A 15,645-nucleotide genomic window follows, 5' to 3' on the forward strand; every position below is an offset into this window, starting at 1 on the left:
GTATCACTATACTGCTGTGCGCAATATTCCTGGTGCAGTTATGTAGGTTGATTTTGAAAAAGCGTTTGATGCATTAATTGGGAGTGCATGCGTTTTGGTATCAGTCTCAGCAGTGCTTAAAATTTAGCCGCAAACGGACTCAAAAGTAATGTTGCAAGACACTGCTGTTTGAGACTGTTGCCTTGAAACTTTCGTAGAGTCTGTGGATGAGATGAACAGTGCGGTCAGTTTCGTTCAGCCGGTCACTATCAATGATGCCGTGGTTTGTCTGCTTTTAGCTCACGTGTTCACATCCGTGAGCTAATGTCATAGTGATGTCTGTGTGTGTATGTGTCTGTCTGTCTGTCTGTTTACACGATAACTCAAAAACACCTGTACAGATTCAAGTCAGATTTGGTAGACAGGTACCATATGCTACTTGCAAGAACTGATAAGATTTTTGGTTAGTGTGGCTTGCATATTAATGAAGTTATGACATATTTTTTCATATAATGGTTTTCCTATGGAGACAGTAATGACAGTGTCGAATATATCAAGAAATACTGCACAAAATTTCATGAAACTTTTCACAGATGACAATCTCAGAACATTGTGATGATACTGTGAGTGTCATGTCAATTATCTGCTCATTGCATATTTAGTGAACTTTTGTAATTAGTGACATGACTGAAATTCCTGCATAAAATTTGATGACACATACAAAAATATGGATCTGATTTATATCTAATTGTACTTAGAAGCAATGGGCAGTGTCAAGTAAAAATAGCTCATTTGCATATTTTATGAAGTTTTGTAATTAGTCATATAACTCAGAAATAACTGCACCAAATTTGATGAAATCCACTGCAGATACTGTTTCGATAGATATCTAATTGTGGTGTAAAGCATTTAGTAGTGTGAAGTTAATTAAGGGTTCATTTACATCTTTAATAAACTTTGTAATTAGGTAATTGCTCTGAATTACTGCTGATAAATATCTAATTGCGCTATGAAACATTGAAAAGTGTCAAGTTAATTAGGGTTCATTTAATATTCAGTGAACTTTGTAATTAGTGATATTACTTTAAAACTACAGCATTAGATGAAATGAAACGCTACAAATGTTGATCTGATAGATATCTAATTGTCCCATGAAGCATTGAGCAGTGTCACGTTGATAAACATCTTATATGCATATTAAATAAATTTTTGTAATAAGTGATTTAGCTCTGTGAGTACTGTGTGAAAGTTGAATTAAACCTGATACATATAGTGATATAACATATATCTTAATGTTCTATGAAGCGTACTACTATTAATGAAACTGTTGTAAAACACGTGAGCACATTCAGTTTCACATCTGGTCTCTGTTTGTCCTTGTCCTTTACATTTTTTCATTTTTGATGTATTTTGGGACAGTGCTAGAGGTGTTCGACACCTGTTTGTCTCTACCATTTACTGGCTTCTGTTTTAGTCTTGACTTTGTATTGATCAATTGTGTTGCAAAGGGTTTTCTCTTGCAGTCTAGTTGTTTTTTTATTTTGGGTGTGTCGTGTCTCTGTTCAGTCTTGCAATCTACGTATACCAGTGAAGAAGTATAATAAATAAATAAAAATAAATATCCCTAAGTAGGAAAGTTAATTACACATGCAAATTAGCAATTATCTTTCATGTCACACCTTAATACCTTTCACGGCTGATATATTTTGGTGCGATAAACATTTGTAGCAGTTCTCATCAAATATTGTGCAGTCATTCTAAATGTATATCCATTTTTTCTACAATCATTAATTATGCAAATGAGTAAAAAGTAAGCCACCGAACCTATCAAAAACTAATCCGTTCTTGCCGTTTGTTAACTGAATACCAGATTTGTTTCTGATCTGATGAACCAGACAGACAGACAGAACAGACAGACATCGCTGTGACTTTAGCTCACATGTGTGAACACGTGAGCTAAAAACCATTTTCAAAGATTTCTTTCCACCCTTTCACCACCATGGTTTCATCGAAACTATTGTTGTCAAGGGAAACTGTCTGAACAGCTTTGTGATATTCAGCCTGAGGATATCAGATATCTACTGAGCTATGATAGTAGTATTGTTTGATTTGGTTGAGTATAATGACAGGCGTTTCACCAGGATATCTGACCGGGAATAATTTGAAAGGACAGGGGAAAGACCATAGGAGAGGCTGAGAGGGAGAGTTTCAGATGGTAGTTTAACCTCTCTTGCGTGGAAAGTTTTGAGAAATTGATGTGTGCAATAGTGCAATCTGAGAGTATTTTCACTTTTTTTACTAAGTTAAACTGTTAGAAAATGACATAGAACACCACTCTTCCGTCAAAAGTTTGAGAAATTGATGTGTGCAATGGCGCAATCTGAGACATGTTTCACTTTATATTGCACTAGGTAATAGTGTTTAAAGATAACATTGAACACATATTTTATAACAATTTTTGCATGATAAGTGTTTGAGTCACAATAATCAACAATCAAACAATGCATTTTTGCCCGGTAAAAAGTTCTCAGTTTGCGTTAGATTGCAGATCAAGGAATATGTAGGAATGATAAATCTGCCATTTTATTGTTTCATTTGCAAAATCTCACATTTCTGTAAACAATATTAATCGACCAACAGTCAGCGTCAGTATTCTCACCAATCAATCATTATTTGTTTGTAACAGAGATTTGACAGCTTATGAAATGACTTCGCCAGTCGTACAGTGGGGGAATAGAATGTCAGAAATTATGCTTTTGTAAAGAAAGACACGGGGATTACTTTTGTATTTGCTAATTTGAATATCATTTGTAAAAATACAGGTTCAATGTTTTCACGAGCAACAAAGGTACAGGTTATACATATGTAATAATGTGGTGTACAGTCTAGAAAAATCAAATATTTATAGATGTTATCTTCGAAAGATATCTCGATTTCAGGCAACGAAAGAGTTCATTGGAATTGTTTAATATCCACATGGAAATTATTTCACTATAAAGTTATTCGATTAAATCTCTGCCTAATGTGCTGACGGTAGTTTAGGTTCTGTTTTTTCTTTCCTGAACGTTTTAGGTTACCCTCTAAAACCCCCAAAAAATTAAATTATCCCTGTCAACCCTTGATATTAATCCAAAAATTTTGTATTTCAAGTTCGTAAAGGTGGTTGAAACGTTGGTCTGCACTATTCAATTCTGCATGTGGCAAAACCATTGTCAACTTCTCTTGCAGAAGGCAAAACAAGGTGACTTCTCTGAACTGCCGGATAAAAGTATCAATTATCAGTATTTTGGAGAATCAGCCAAATATCAATAACCACAGAGTCTTTGCCTCAATATATAGCTTTGTGCGATATGGTCGAAACAGAGGCATCTCATACGGGGCAAGGCATCAGGAGTGGAAACAGATAGATACGAAAACAAACAAACATAATGAAAATGACAAATGGACCAAGGTCCATAATGACTAATAATATTAAAGTAACAGCCATACTCTGACTTTTGTTGTCAAATAATTTATTTCAATATCACAATCGAAATTATTTCAATATCACCAGATCGAACATTTAAGCCTGTTTTCACAATAAAAGAGACTCAAATGCAGTTTAAAATATGATGAATTGTTATAACCAGATATGACCTGAAAATGCTCATGTTTCAGTATAAATTGCAGCTGTCTATGAATTTAAACATTTGCCAAATGTTTGAAACTTCATTGAAAGTGTTACGATCAACATCATGAACAGTATTCACCACAGATTAATTCCAATGTCATTAAGTATATAAATTTGTAATTTGCTGAAATAAAGATACCGAATTTCTTTGACTGCTGTCATTGTATTACATACAACTTTATCTCGCAAGTGTAATTGCCTTTGTCAAGTCCTTCAAGCCATAACTATGAAAGGTCGTTAGATATGTAAATTAAAAAATTAACTGACATGAAAATGCAAAATATCTTTCACTTAAAACATAATTGTCTCATCGATGTAAATGACCAGTTTCATAACTTTTTTCTGGTCCTTCCAGTCTTATATCTCTAAGTTGAAAGTCAATTAAATATGCAAATTGCAAGTTTTGCCAACTTCAGCCATGTTAATCCAGATATATTCATAATTAGACTGCTAAAACAACTTTTATGATTGTTATATCAGAGTATCTCAAATATGCATAGAAAGTTTTTGTCAACTTTTATCATGCCAATCCAGATTTTTATCATTAGTTTGAAAAGTTCATTCAATATGCAAATAAGTGATCAGCTTGAAGTAAAAATGCTTCATGACTTTTCAAAATGTTGCATCATATTATCTCCCATGTACACAGTGAGTTTCATCACCTTTGGTCAAGTCAATCAAGACATATAACCCTTGTTAGGAAGTTCATTAAATATGCAAATAAGGAATTGGCTGAAGTCAAAATACTAAATAGCTTTCAATATTGTTGTAATCTAGCATCTTCAATTTACAAACATGTTTCGGCAGCTTTGATCAAGTTCATCAAGGTATATATCCCTAATTAGGAAAGGTCATGAAATATGCAAATTACAAAATGGCTGAAGTAAAAATGCTTAATGACTTCAATAATGTGTTACCATGGTATCTTCGATGTGCAAAGCAAGTTTTGTCAACTTTGGTCAAGGCAGTCAAGATATATAGCACTAATACGGAAAGGTCAATAAATATGCAAATTACGACTTCGCAAGTAAAATGCTAAATGACTTTCAGTAATGTTAAATCAGTTTATCTTCAATAAACATACCAAATTTCGTCAATTTTGATTTAGTCAATTCAGTTATATATCCCTAATTACGAAGTTCATCAAATATGCAAATTAGCAATAAACCTTCATGTCACACCTTTATGTCTTTCATGGCAGATATATCTGCCTTTGTGATCATCATTTGTAGCAATTTCATCGAATTTGTGCTGTCGTTCTCATTGTATGTCTTTTTTTTTTTGCTGAAATCATTAATTATGCAAATGAGCATGAAATATGCAAGCCAAACCCACTAAAAACCGATCAGTTCTTGCCATTTCCAAACACAATCTATGTACCTAATTTGATTCTGACCTGATAAGCTGTTTTTGAGATATCGGGCCGACATATAGACAGACAGACAGAGAGACACAAAGACATAAAGACAGACGACATCGCTGCGACATAAGCTGACATGTGTGAACCTGTGAGCCAAAAATAACAGCGACAAGGCCAACGTATTAAGTACATTAAACCTTTAACAAAAAATTGAATGCAAATTGCAAAATACAGTGATGAAAAGCGAAACAGAATTAAGCGCAACTCTGGTTACCCTGTCTACTGAAAGCTAAGTTGCACAAAATATAAAGTATATTCAACCAAATGTGAATGAGTAAACTTAACTAAGCTTAACTAAACCGAAATTATGTAACTGAACCAAGCAAAACATTATTAAATAAAACTTAATCATAAAAGGGAAATGTGATTGTTTTGAATGACTTCCCCCGACACTAGAAAATTAGTTAAAAATGTTCACAACAGTTACTGAGAATTAAAACAAATCTAAATACAATATGACAATGTAGGATATATAGAGCAACAAAAAGGTGGACGAATTCCGCGTGTTGCCTGTTTGGTGTCCACTTACTCAGTGAATACTGCAATAGCTTCGCGTCCTTTAAAGGGAGGCTCCTCCTTTAAGCATCGATTGCAACTCATCTCTGAGATGATAATTTGTTGGTTTTATCAGTTTCTTTGTTGCTGCTGTTGTATTTCCGTTCGCAATACATAATAAAAAATGACAATATTTGGGATAAGTAAGTAGATCAAGTATGTAAGTAAAGTAATAAATAGGAAAGTAAGTACAGAAGTAAGTAAGTTATAAGAGAGTGAGTAGGTAGGTATGTTATTTAGTTAATAACTAAATAAGTAAGCAAGAAGCAAGTAAGTAAATAAATGAGTCAGTCAGTAAGTCAGTATAATAATTGTATTGTGTTGCTGTATACAGCAAGACAGCGTTCAACGCAGTATGGCATACGTAACCATGGACGCATGCAGGGCTTGCCAGGAAATACAATTTTTACCGATGGCGCGCTGGCCGCTGATTGGCTAATGATACGAAAAAAAATTATGGTATAGCGTCGCCAATTTTGGAAATGACCCGGACTTAACAATGCAAATCACTGTTCGCATCAAACAATATTCGTGAAAAAAGCTCAAAACAGAGTGACTTTGTCCCGTTAGGGATTTACTGTATCTCTTTTTTTTTTTGAGGAAACAGCTTTACACTTTTTGTTCAGAAGTGTTTATTTACTTCAGTTAACTTATATTACTTGTAAGTAACCAAGCAACCAGAGACCCATCGGAAACGTCCATTTTCTGCAAGGTAGAGTAGGCTGCATCAGATGTATTAAACTTCACTTATATAATCACAGGTTTTTACGCTTTGCCTCTGCTCTCTAACCATTTCTTTGATCATTTCCTTCGATGTGTCGTAAGATAAGGTGAATACTGGAAAAGAAGACCGCATATCTAAACCGACATTTGAAGGACACAGTAAGTAACACCTGTACTTTACGCATTGCCTTATTCACATGGTCTAACCCGTTCAGTAAAAGCTTACGTAATCTTCGGTGATCAAGTCTTAAAAGATAATTTGGCAGACAATAAGGAAGTTGTCTGGAGTCCATTGTTCGCCCCGTTACTCACTAATGTCGTTTTTGCGATTGTGTCTAAAAGGTACTGCTTTGACTGTAACTGGGTCTATTTCTTTACGCCCGCCGTACAGATCAACGCCCTTCAAACGTACATAATAGACTTCCTGTGGGATTGCGTTGTCCCATGAGAGCAAATTTTAAAGCAAAAAGAGGAGAGAAGAGACGAAATAACACGAAGACACAGTGAGTACACTTTGTTTTGTTGGTACAATTTAGATCGGTACGTGGATAGAGGGACTGTGGTACAAATGAGCAGTCTTTCAGTAATGGTTGGATACGATATTTACCATGGAACGACCCTGGAAAGCGAATTTTCAGTTCCTGTTTATGTACGCCATACTTGCACTTTATGAATCTCGTCATTAACTGTTTGACTTAGTGTCAAACCCCGTCCCAATAAACTTCAGTAAAAGTTTGTATCCCGGGAAAACGTCCCAATACTTGTACATTAGTATTTGTTAATCGCGTACACATGGCATATGTGTATTGTCTGTCTCTCCGACTGCCGCAGAGAATAAGCAAACAGAGTAAACCATGCCCACAGTTCACAGATATAAGCTTACGTATTGAAGCGTAAAATGGTACGCATCGTATCCACACATACTCGTTTAAACACTATATTTTGGATGTTTTGTTATTCGCTCACTGATAGTCTACCTCCAGAGGATTACAACTATATTTTATAAAAGATCTCCGGGACTTTCCAATCAGAAAGAGAGAGCCTCGGGAATTTCACATGAACAAGGTTATGCTTGTCTTCACATTTACTCGAATGTCATGACGTACCGAACCGAAACATTTATTGGTCAAACTAAATTTTAGATAATCTCATCGCTAAGATCAATAGACGGAGACAAAAGAAATTGATCATTCACCGTTACGTCAAATCCCACAGACCAATACCACCTGTTGACTCCCAGACTACGTGATTGTATCAACATTCTGACACAAAATATGCAATGAAGAAATACTACTTTTATTCCCTGTATTGTATCACTAAACTCAAAAAGATTAAGTTTATTCCAACTACATTTAATTTGAAAAATTATTTCATCTTTCATGAAATTCTGCGGCAAGAATTGATTTACTTTAAGGAGCTTATGAAATGTGGTTCTTATTAAAATGTTGGCATGAAGGATCTAGACGAAATGATTTGGAATGCAACTTCCGGCAAGGATTACTAATTAAACGAAGAGTTAAAAGGGGAAAAAATTGACCTTTAAGCGCAATATCATCGTTTCCGACTGTATTCTTCGCAAACCTAGTCAATATCATACTCAGCTACAAAGCACTACACTCTTTGGCCCGACATAGGACTTTGAGCACATAGCAGGGTATTGTGTCAACCGTGGTGACATTGAAAGAAGGAATAGTTTGTGAAGCAAGAATTTAAAAAAGTACAGAAAGATCCGTCTTGACAAATGATCTATTTATCATGTATTAGAGTATGGATGCTATCAACAGGTTCTCTTTGCGGTACTAATCGTTCATGCTGTGTATGTTATGTTACTTCTCGTAATAACAGATTAGACCATTTAGGCTGCATTCACAAATACTGGGTGGGGGGGGGGGGGCTTGAGGAATTCATAGGGAAGGATTTATTAATTTTGCGGGCAATGGAATAGGGATTTGAAAGTTTTGCTCTGAGTATAACGGGGGACCTGAAGATATTTTGGTTCCCTATTTTTTGCATTTTCAGATTCCATATTTCGGTAAGTAACTCATTACTTTCATTTCGAAAAAAATCTGAAAATTTAATATCGAAAAATTCTAAAAATGAAAAACAACAGCAGGCATTTCAATATTTCTAATGTTAGGTTACAATGCTAGATAAAATCTTGAACCTTTCTGTCACCATTTTGTATCAAATACACTTTCTTGCTGTCGTCCTACAGTATGCTTAGGGATTTGCATTAGGGATTTTTGAATTCTATCAGAATGATCATAAATTAAGGGGAAAATGGGGTTACCATGCTTAATTTTCTACCAACGTACGATGAAAGTCACAGTTTTATACCAAAGCAACTTAATTTCAATATGTAAAGACCATTCATTTCAAGTTCATGCCGTGAATAAAATATTCACATTCTCATCGTACAATAACACAAAAGTAAAACTTTGAACTGTAAAGATTCTAATGTAAATGGAAAAAAATGTGCGAATAAATGGAGTTTTTATTTTTCACCAAATTTGCCATTATTGCATCATGATCCAAAATTTCAAAGATTAAAAGTTTTCTATGATGGAATATTTCAACCTTCTTGTATTGTCAATTTTGTAAAATTTTTATAAGTAGCATGTAGGTCATATATGTCTTGTACTTTTTATAAATAATTTTTTGGGGGATAGGTCAACGTTCTCAGTTTTTCACCGCAGCCAAAGTGTATATAAAGTCAGTAATTCATAATTTGCATTCTCTCTTATTATCGTCATGTTGGTCGTTCTTCCGGTCAGATTTTGTTTAACTCAAGATGGCTTAGACTGATAAATGTAAAAGTCAACCAGTGCATTTAGAATGAATCAATTGAAGAACTTGCCTAAGGAATATGGCTCTACAACCTGCCGACTACATTTCTATAATCACTACAGAATATTCATCCATGCGTCAAAACAAAGGAAGTCTCGAACTTCTGCAAGCAGAACTGTACAATACATGTGTATTTTCCTGCGCGTATATCCCCAGTATGCTATATGGTTGGAAGTACTTGAAAAATTTTGATCATGTAGACGGCTAGATCTGAATTTTTATGGTATTGAGGAGGGTCTGAAAAAAATAAGATTTCAGTTCCTCCAAAACCCCCACCACCATTATTTGTGAAGCACCCTTAATTCCTTGTCATTTCACTATTGTTCAACTCTTTGCATGCTCCAAATTCAATACGATTGATTCTCCAGGCATAACAATTGTATCTGTCGATATATCCTCGGGGCTATGCTAATCTGCGAAGCAGAAGTACATAACAGGTATTGCAGTGCATAGTACCGCTCGCTGTGAAGACACAATTTCGTACAATGTAGTTTGTCAAACACAACACAAACTAACAACAGTCCTGTAATTCTGTGCTACGAACTCCAAAGCAGCAATACCGATTATTTTGTGTTATCGAGGGTGATCTGAAAAGAAATAAGATTTTCAATCGCATTCCTCCAACCCCCACCACCGCCATTATAAACTTTTTACGAACCAAAAGAGACTGTCACAGCAAAATGCTTTACATAGAAAACCCTTACTCTTTCTGAATTACATTTTTTCTTGCCCTGCTTTCTTCAAAACAGGAACTCTGGAACAGCGAAGACACGGCTGATGTAAAGATTCGCCGAGGAAATGCAGTAACTCCAATCAATGGTGTTGGAAATTCATTGGCCACTGCTGACAAGAACACCACATTGGAAATGGATTTTGAAGTAGTAGAATTCAGAAACAACACTTGTCAAAAGACAAGCAATGTTGACAAGATGGAACTCACCAATGAACAGGATGATCAGACATTTGTCAATGATACACAGAACATGCAAAATAAATGTTCCTATGGCAACGAATCGGAGGACTGCAAGGTGGAAAAACTTCTCCACTATTCGATTCCAGAAAAACTAACTTTTTACGACTCGATGAGACCAATGATAAAAGCGATGTCAATCTTTGGGTTGTGGCATTCACATCAGCTTGATCCAAGATATTACAAAGGAAACATTCGACAAATGGGAAGTCAATCGAAGTCAAAACTACAGAAAATATTCAACGCCAGGAATTATTGCATATTGGTAAACGTCTTATTATGGTTCAATTTTCTTCGTTTCGTGCCGGCATTTTGGACTGGTCCCGAACAAGCTATGTTGGAGAACGACTGTTCTTTAAAGTTATTTTCTGTTTGTTTACCTTTCAATGTGCGTGCAATGCTACAGCGTTTTTCTTTGCATCAGAAAGAATGCATAGAATGCCAAGATTTTTCCATCACTGGGAAGACCGCATACAGAGTTCAAGCGAAACTGGAGCTAACCTCAAACATATCAAACGTTGGTCTATAATATTTACCGTACAAGCTATACTTTTTGTCACTTTTCATTTTTTAAACCAATCCTTTGGTGTGTTCGGCACTATCGAGTTAGTCAGGAATGCATCGGCTGTATTTGTCGCGCCATTTCCAGATCACCCAGCTCTTCATGTGCTCTTCATTATCATCAACATTTTTGACTTTGCCGCTTGGATTTTCCCCATTTTCTTCTTCATTCACATCTGTATGATTCTCTGTGACCGATTCGGTAACTTTGCGAAACGACTACGCCTTGACATTTTACGAGGATACAAAAAGGGAGGAGTACCATCAAATGTTGAAAGTCTACGATATCAACACCAGGAACTGTGTCTGGCCGTGGAACATTCAAACAATGGTTTGTTCACATACATTAACGCCATATCATACGGTACAATGTTACCACTGGCCTGCTTTCTGCTATACCAGTTGCTGTTTTCAAGCAGTTACAAAGGAAACGTCTCTGCCATTCTGATGTATGTGGTTTGGCTTACTTCCATCTTCGTAAACGTACCTGTGGTATCGTGGATAGCGGCAATAGTGAATACCAGGGTAAGTAAACAAACGGAATTGAGAATTTATGCACCTGTGTGTAATTGTCTACCATATATATTGCAATTCACATACATTTTTAGCTCATATTTGGTTTTGTATATAAATACCAAAAAGAGCTTATATGATGAGTCGGTGGCGTCTGTATGTCTGTATATTTGTGGGTATGTATGTGCGGATGTATGTCCGTCACACGCACAAAGGCTCCCATACCGCCAGAGCTACCATCTCAGTATTTGGTGTACAGGTAGATGCAGGGGTTGAGATGTGAATTTGTTTAAATGAACACATCAGTGTCAAAAATGTGCAAATGAGGTAAGAAAAAGTGAAATCCTGCAAATGTGCAGGAGTGATGGCATGCCAGTAAGAAACAGGCCAACTCCTCATTTCCTGTCATTGTTTATGAACTGTTACATATTAACAGACCTGCTTAAACCATAGACAGTAGAGGGGGAAGACCGTCTATGCTTAAACTAAGAGGGGCTTGTTTCTGCTATGCATGTTGCTAAAGTTGACCTCCAGTACCTAAAGTTTCAGACCTTATTTACTTTTGTCATTCTTGTTTTTCTGGTTTAAATATTTCTTGTTGTTTTTCTGGTTGTACTATGCAGAAATCATTGTCATAACATCAACGTAGAATTTTCCTCCACTGAACAGATAGAAACAACATTTATTGTTGATCTTTGGTAACCCATACTGGTATATACCAATTCTGATCAAATTTGAGCGACACCGTGTAATTGCGGTATTTTTATTAGTTTCCGTGATGTCTGAGTGTCAGCACTAATTCACCTCTTCTTTTATCACTTTAGGGAACTGGTCAGTTTCTTCGGCCTGGGGGGGGGGGCGGTGGATTATTTTTTGCCGACGTCAAAAAGTGGCTGACCCCCCCTATTCCAAATTTTGAAAACAGGGTGACCCCCCCTATTCCAAATTTCTAAAACAGGGTGACCCCCCCCCCCCCGGGCGCGACAAAGGTAAAACAAAAGATGGACATAAATTATATATATATATATATATATATATATATATATATATATAATATTTTACATTTTACATATATTTATATTTTAAATAGTCATTCTATGTTTTAGTGAAATTGTTGACATGTCAGTTGTAAGATAGGAATTCAAAGTGTCAATCTTAAAGTTTAAATACAGTACATTTTGAATGAGCTGTATTTTGAATGAGCTGTGAATGTATATTACACTTTCTCTGCTTAACCAGATGTCCTGAACTGTTGTACAGAAATGGATGTCAATCATTAATATCAAAGAGGAAAAAGCAGTGAACAAAAACTTTGATGGGTTAAGACTTGCCAACCATCCAATTAAATCTACTGAGGAGCCATAGAGAGCTTTTTTAGCCAAATCTGATGTGTACAGTGTCTGAGAGGACCTTTTCTTGTGTAACATTGAAACCATAAAAGCACAGCTAATAATGACAAAACTGCCTTTTTTAACTGTTATTTTGTTCATAAAAAAGCATCTTTCTACAGAAAACCTATGAAACAAAGGAAAATAATTGCATCAATGAGAAGGAAAGATATCTTGTCATTTTTCTATCTCTAAAATAAGTCACTGTATCAAATATTGTGAAATATTTGTGCATGTTGCTTTCTCATACTGAATTCTCACAGAGATCAGAAAAGTATCAGGAATTTGTCATCCTTTTCATATGAAATGCAGATTTCATAATGGTACACTTTCACTTAGCAAACATCAAGATATCTCTGAAAGTATGGCGCCCGAAGGGCGCGCCAAAAAATATGAAACATCATGATATCTCTGATATATATGCCTTGTATATTAAAGTCATGCACCTGAAGGGCATGCTGAAAGATGTATGATATATTAAAGTAATGAGCTTGAAGAGCACGCTGAAAAATATTGAACATACAGATATCTCTGATGTATGTATGCTTGATATGTTAAAGTTGGGCGTGCTGAAAAATATGACTGATTATTAAAGTTATGCGCCCGAAGGGCGCGCCGAAAAATACAACTGAATGATGAATTTTGTGGCTGACACTAGCATTTTAGGCAATGATGAGCCTGTGTCAAAATTCAAAAACACACTGACCCCCCCTATTGGGCATTTCAAAAACATGGTGACCCCCCCCCCCCCATCACCAAAGTCAAAAACAGGGTGACCCCCCATGAATCCACCGGCCCCCCCAGGCTGAAGAAACTGACCAGTCCCTTAGATAGTTGACATTTCCAAAAGTCTGAGATTCCTTCAAATTATCCCGCACTTTGTATACAGTTTTGTTTGAACGATCTGAATTTATCTTGTTTACTGATTCTTATTCCTTGTTCTTCCTACTCACAGGCCCACGAACCAATCAACATGACTTATAATATCCGAGTAGAACATGTAAAGAATGACGATTTGATGGTGGTAAGTGTCAATCAACAAAAGGCGTCGATAACGTCCACATTTTCTAGAGTGGTAGTTTAGTTTGTTTTGCAACTATTGTAACTTTGTTTTGCTTTAATATGCCAAACTGAGTACATATGCAGTGAGAGTTTAGCTTAAAGGACATTATCACACTCTTTGACCTATTACGATTTTCATTCCAGATTAGCATGTTTCTATCGAGGTTGAATGGACACGCTATTGGGTACACCGTATTTGATCTGGTCACTCTCACAAAACCATTTATATTGACGGTAAGAATTCAATCCGTTTTGATTGTAATACTTAAATGGTCCACTCGCCGCGAAGAAACTCGATCTATAGCATCGAACTCAGAAGGTTTAAGCGAATTTCGATCATCTGTAACGTGCTTGTTTCCATTGCGATTCGAATACAATTTTTCGTCTCCATGATGTCCATTGTTGGTCTACGTGAGGCAACATGATCGGTCACTATGGTACTGTTGATATATCACAAGTTTACATGGAAAGATAAGATTAAGATTCAAAGAATTCTATCTCCGTTAAACTGCGCATTCCTTTGAACGATTACAACATGCAACAGGTTGTCCACGTTTTGCAAACAATCATGCAAGCTACTAAATCTTGTCAATTCACCATCAATACCAAATAAAAACAACTCGTAGGAACTTGCACTTTCCTTAAGGTAGAACGCGCCTCGGGGACAGATATTCGGACTCTCAAATTTCTACAATTCTTTTCTGATCTACCACTTGTGGAAGCTCATTTTAAAGCTCTTGGAGAAAGAAAAACTTTCAACGGCTTAGTTTTTCGAAAATCCAAAATTTTATTTTTCCCCAAAGAGTTAACACAGGAATGGCGGCCATTTTTAATTTCAAATATCGCAAAATGTTGGGTAATTTGTTTCGCTAGTTCCAAACTTTGCACGGTGACCTCCCCCCCCCCCCCCCGATTTTTATTGTAGATTTGGTAAGAGAATGGTTGAAAGTTTCATTCAGGAAAGTTTTAGAACAAGTTCAATTCTTTCACTTTAGAGGCGCATACTATCTTAAGCCAAGTACGATTTAAATATTGTAGCTTACATGTGTTTAACCTTGGAATTTTTAATATTCAAGTTAAAGAGTTATCCCCGACAGAACATAATTGAAGATAAAAGCCAAATTTGTTCATAACTATTGGCAACCATGAAAAGTGTACCACATCATCTAAGATTCTAGAATTTAGGCCCCTATGACAAAGTCTGAATCAGACACATGAAAGTTATTTCTATGTTTCATTCACAGATGGGTGGTTTAGGAGTGACATACTTCGCACTGCTTGCAGAATTTGAAAGATAAAAAAAGCTGTACAGGTGCATACGATGACTATACAATCTCTGCTCAGTGTCTGCTCCTGTGTACTCGTCGTACATTATCATTATCCTTGCTTGTATTTGCATGATAGTTATTGAAGCAAAGTATTCATTTAAAAAATGCCAATTGTGTTTTGTTATCAAATATTAAATATCATTCTTCTGAATCCAAATGTCAATCACAATAAAACTAACAACCTGGTTAAAATGTCTTGATGTTGACTTTAAACATGAATTTCCATTGTTGTTGCTTATTTAGTAATCTGAAAAGGAATAAGTCTGTAATGCCTTGTAAAATGTATGTCTATTGTCATCACTTCTGGACATTCTAATTACTTAAAAGGACAAAGTCGGCAATTTTTCATGAATTTTGTTTGATGCGAGCTACTACTTATATTGTTTGACATGTTGAAAGATACTGAATGAATGGGTGACGATGCATACATTCGACCCCGGTTTTAGACACGATACATCACCCATAGACCATTAATTCATTTTCACGATGGTTTCATTTAATTTGTCTAAAACCGGGGTCGAAGATATGCATGGTCACCCATTCATTCAGTATATCAAACAATATAAGTTGTAGCTCGTATCAAACTAAATTCAATGAAAAATGGCCGACTTTGTCCCTTTAAAGTGTAT

The 15,645-nt window shown here is 35.8% G+C and overlaps 1 protein-coding gene across 1 annotated transcript; it reads left to right on the plus strand.

The window, feature by feature from the left end:
- The first annotated feature begins 6,622 nt into the window (after nt 1–6,622).
- LOC139132852 (uncharacterized) lies at nt 6,623–15,030 on the plus strand. The gene is made up of 5 exons (XM_070699173.1): nt 6,623–6,850; nt 9,944–11,250; nt 13,582–13,650; nt 13,833–13,922; nt 14,933–15,030. The coding sequence occupies exons 2-5, from the start codon at nt 10,444–10,446 to the stop codon at nt 14,984–14,986; spliced, it is 1,020 nt and encodes a 339-aa protein (XP_070555274.1). The 5' UTR covers nt 6,623–6,850; nt 9,944–10,443; the 3' UTR covers nt 14,987–15,030.
- Nucleotides 15,031–15,645: the final 615 nt, after the last annotated feature.

Source organism: Ptychodera flava, chromosome 1, assembly GCF_041260155.1.
Source record: "Ptychodera flava strain L36383 chromosome 1, AS_Pfla_20210202, whole genome shotgun sequence".
Classification (NCBI taxonomy): domain Eukaryota; kingdom Metazoa; phylum Hemichordata; class Enteropneusta; family Ptychoderidae; genus Ptychodera; species Ptychodera flava.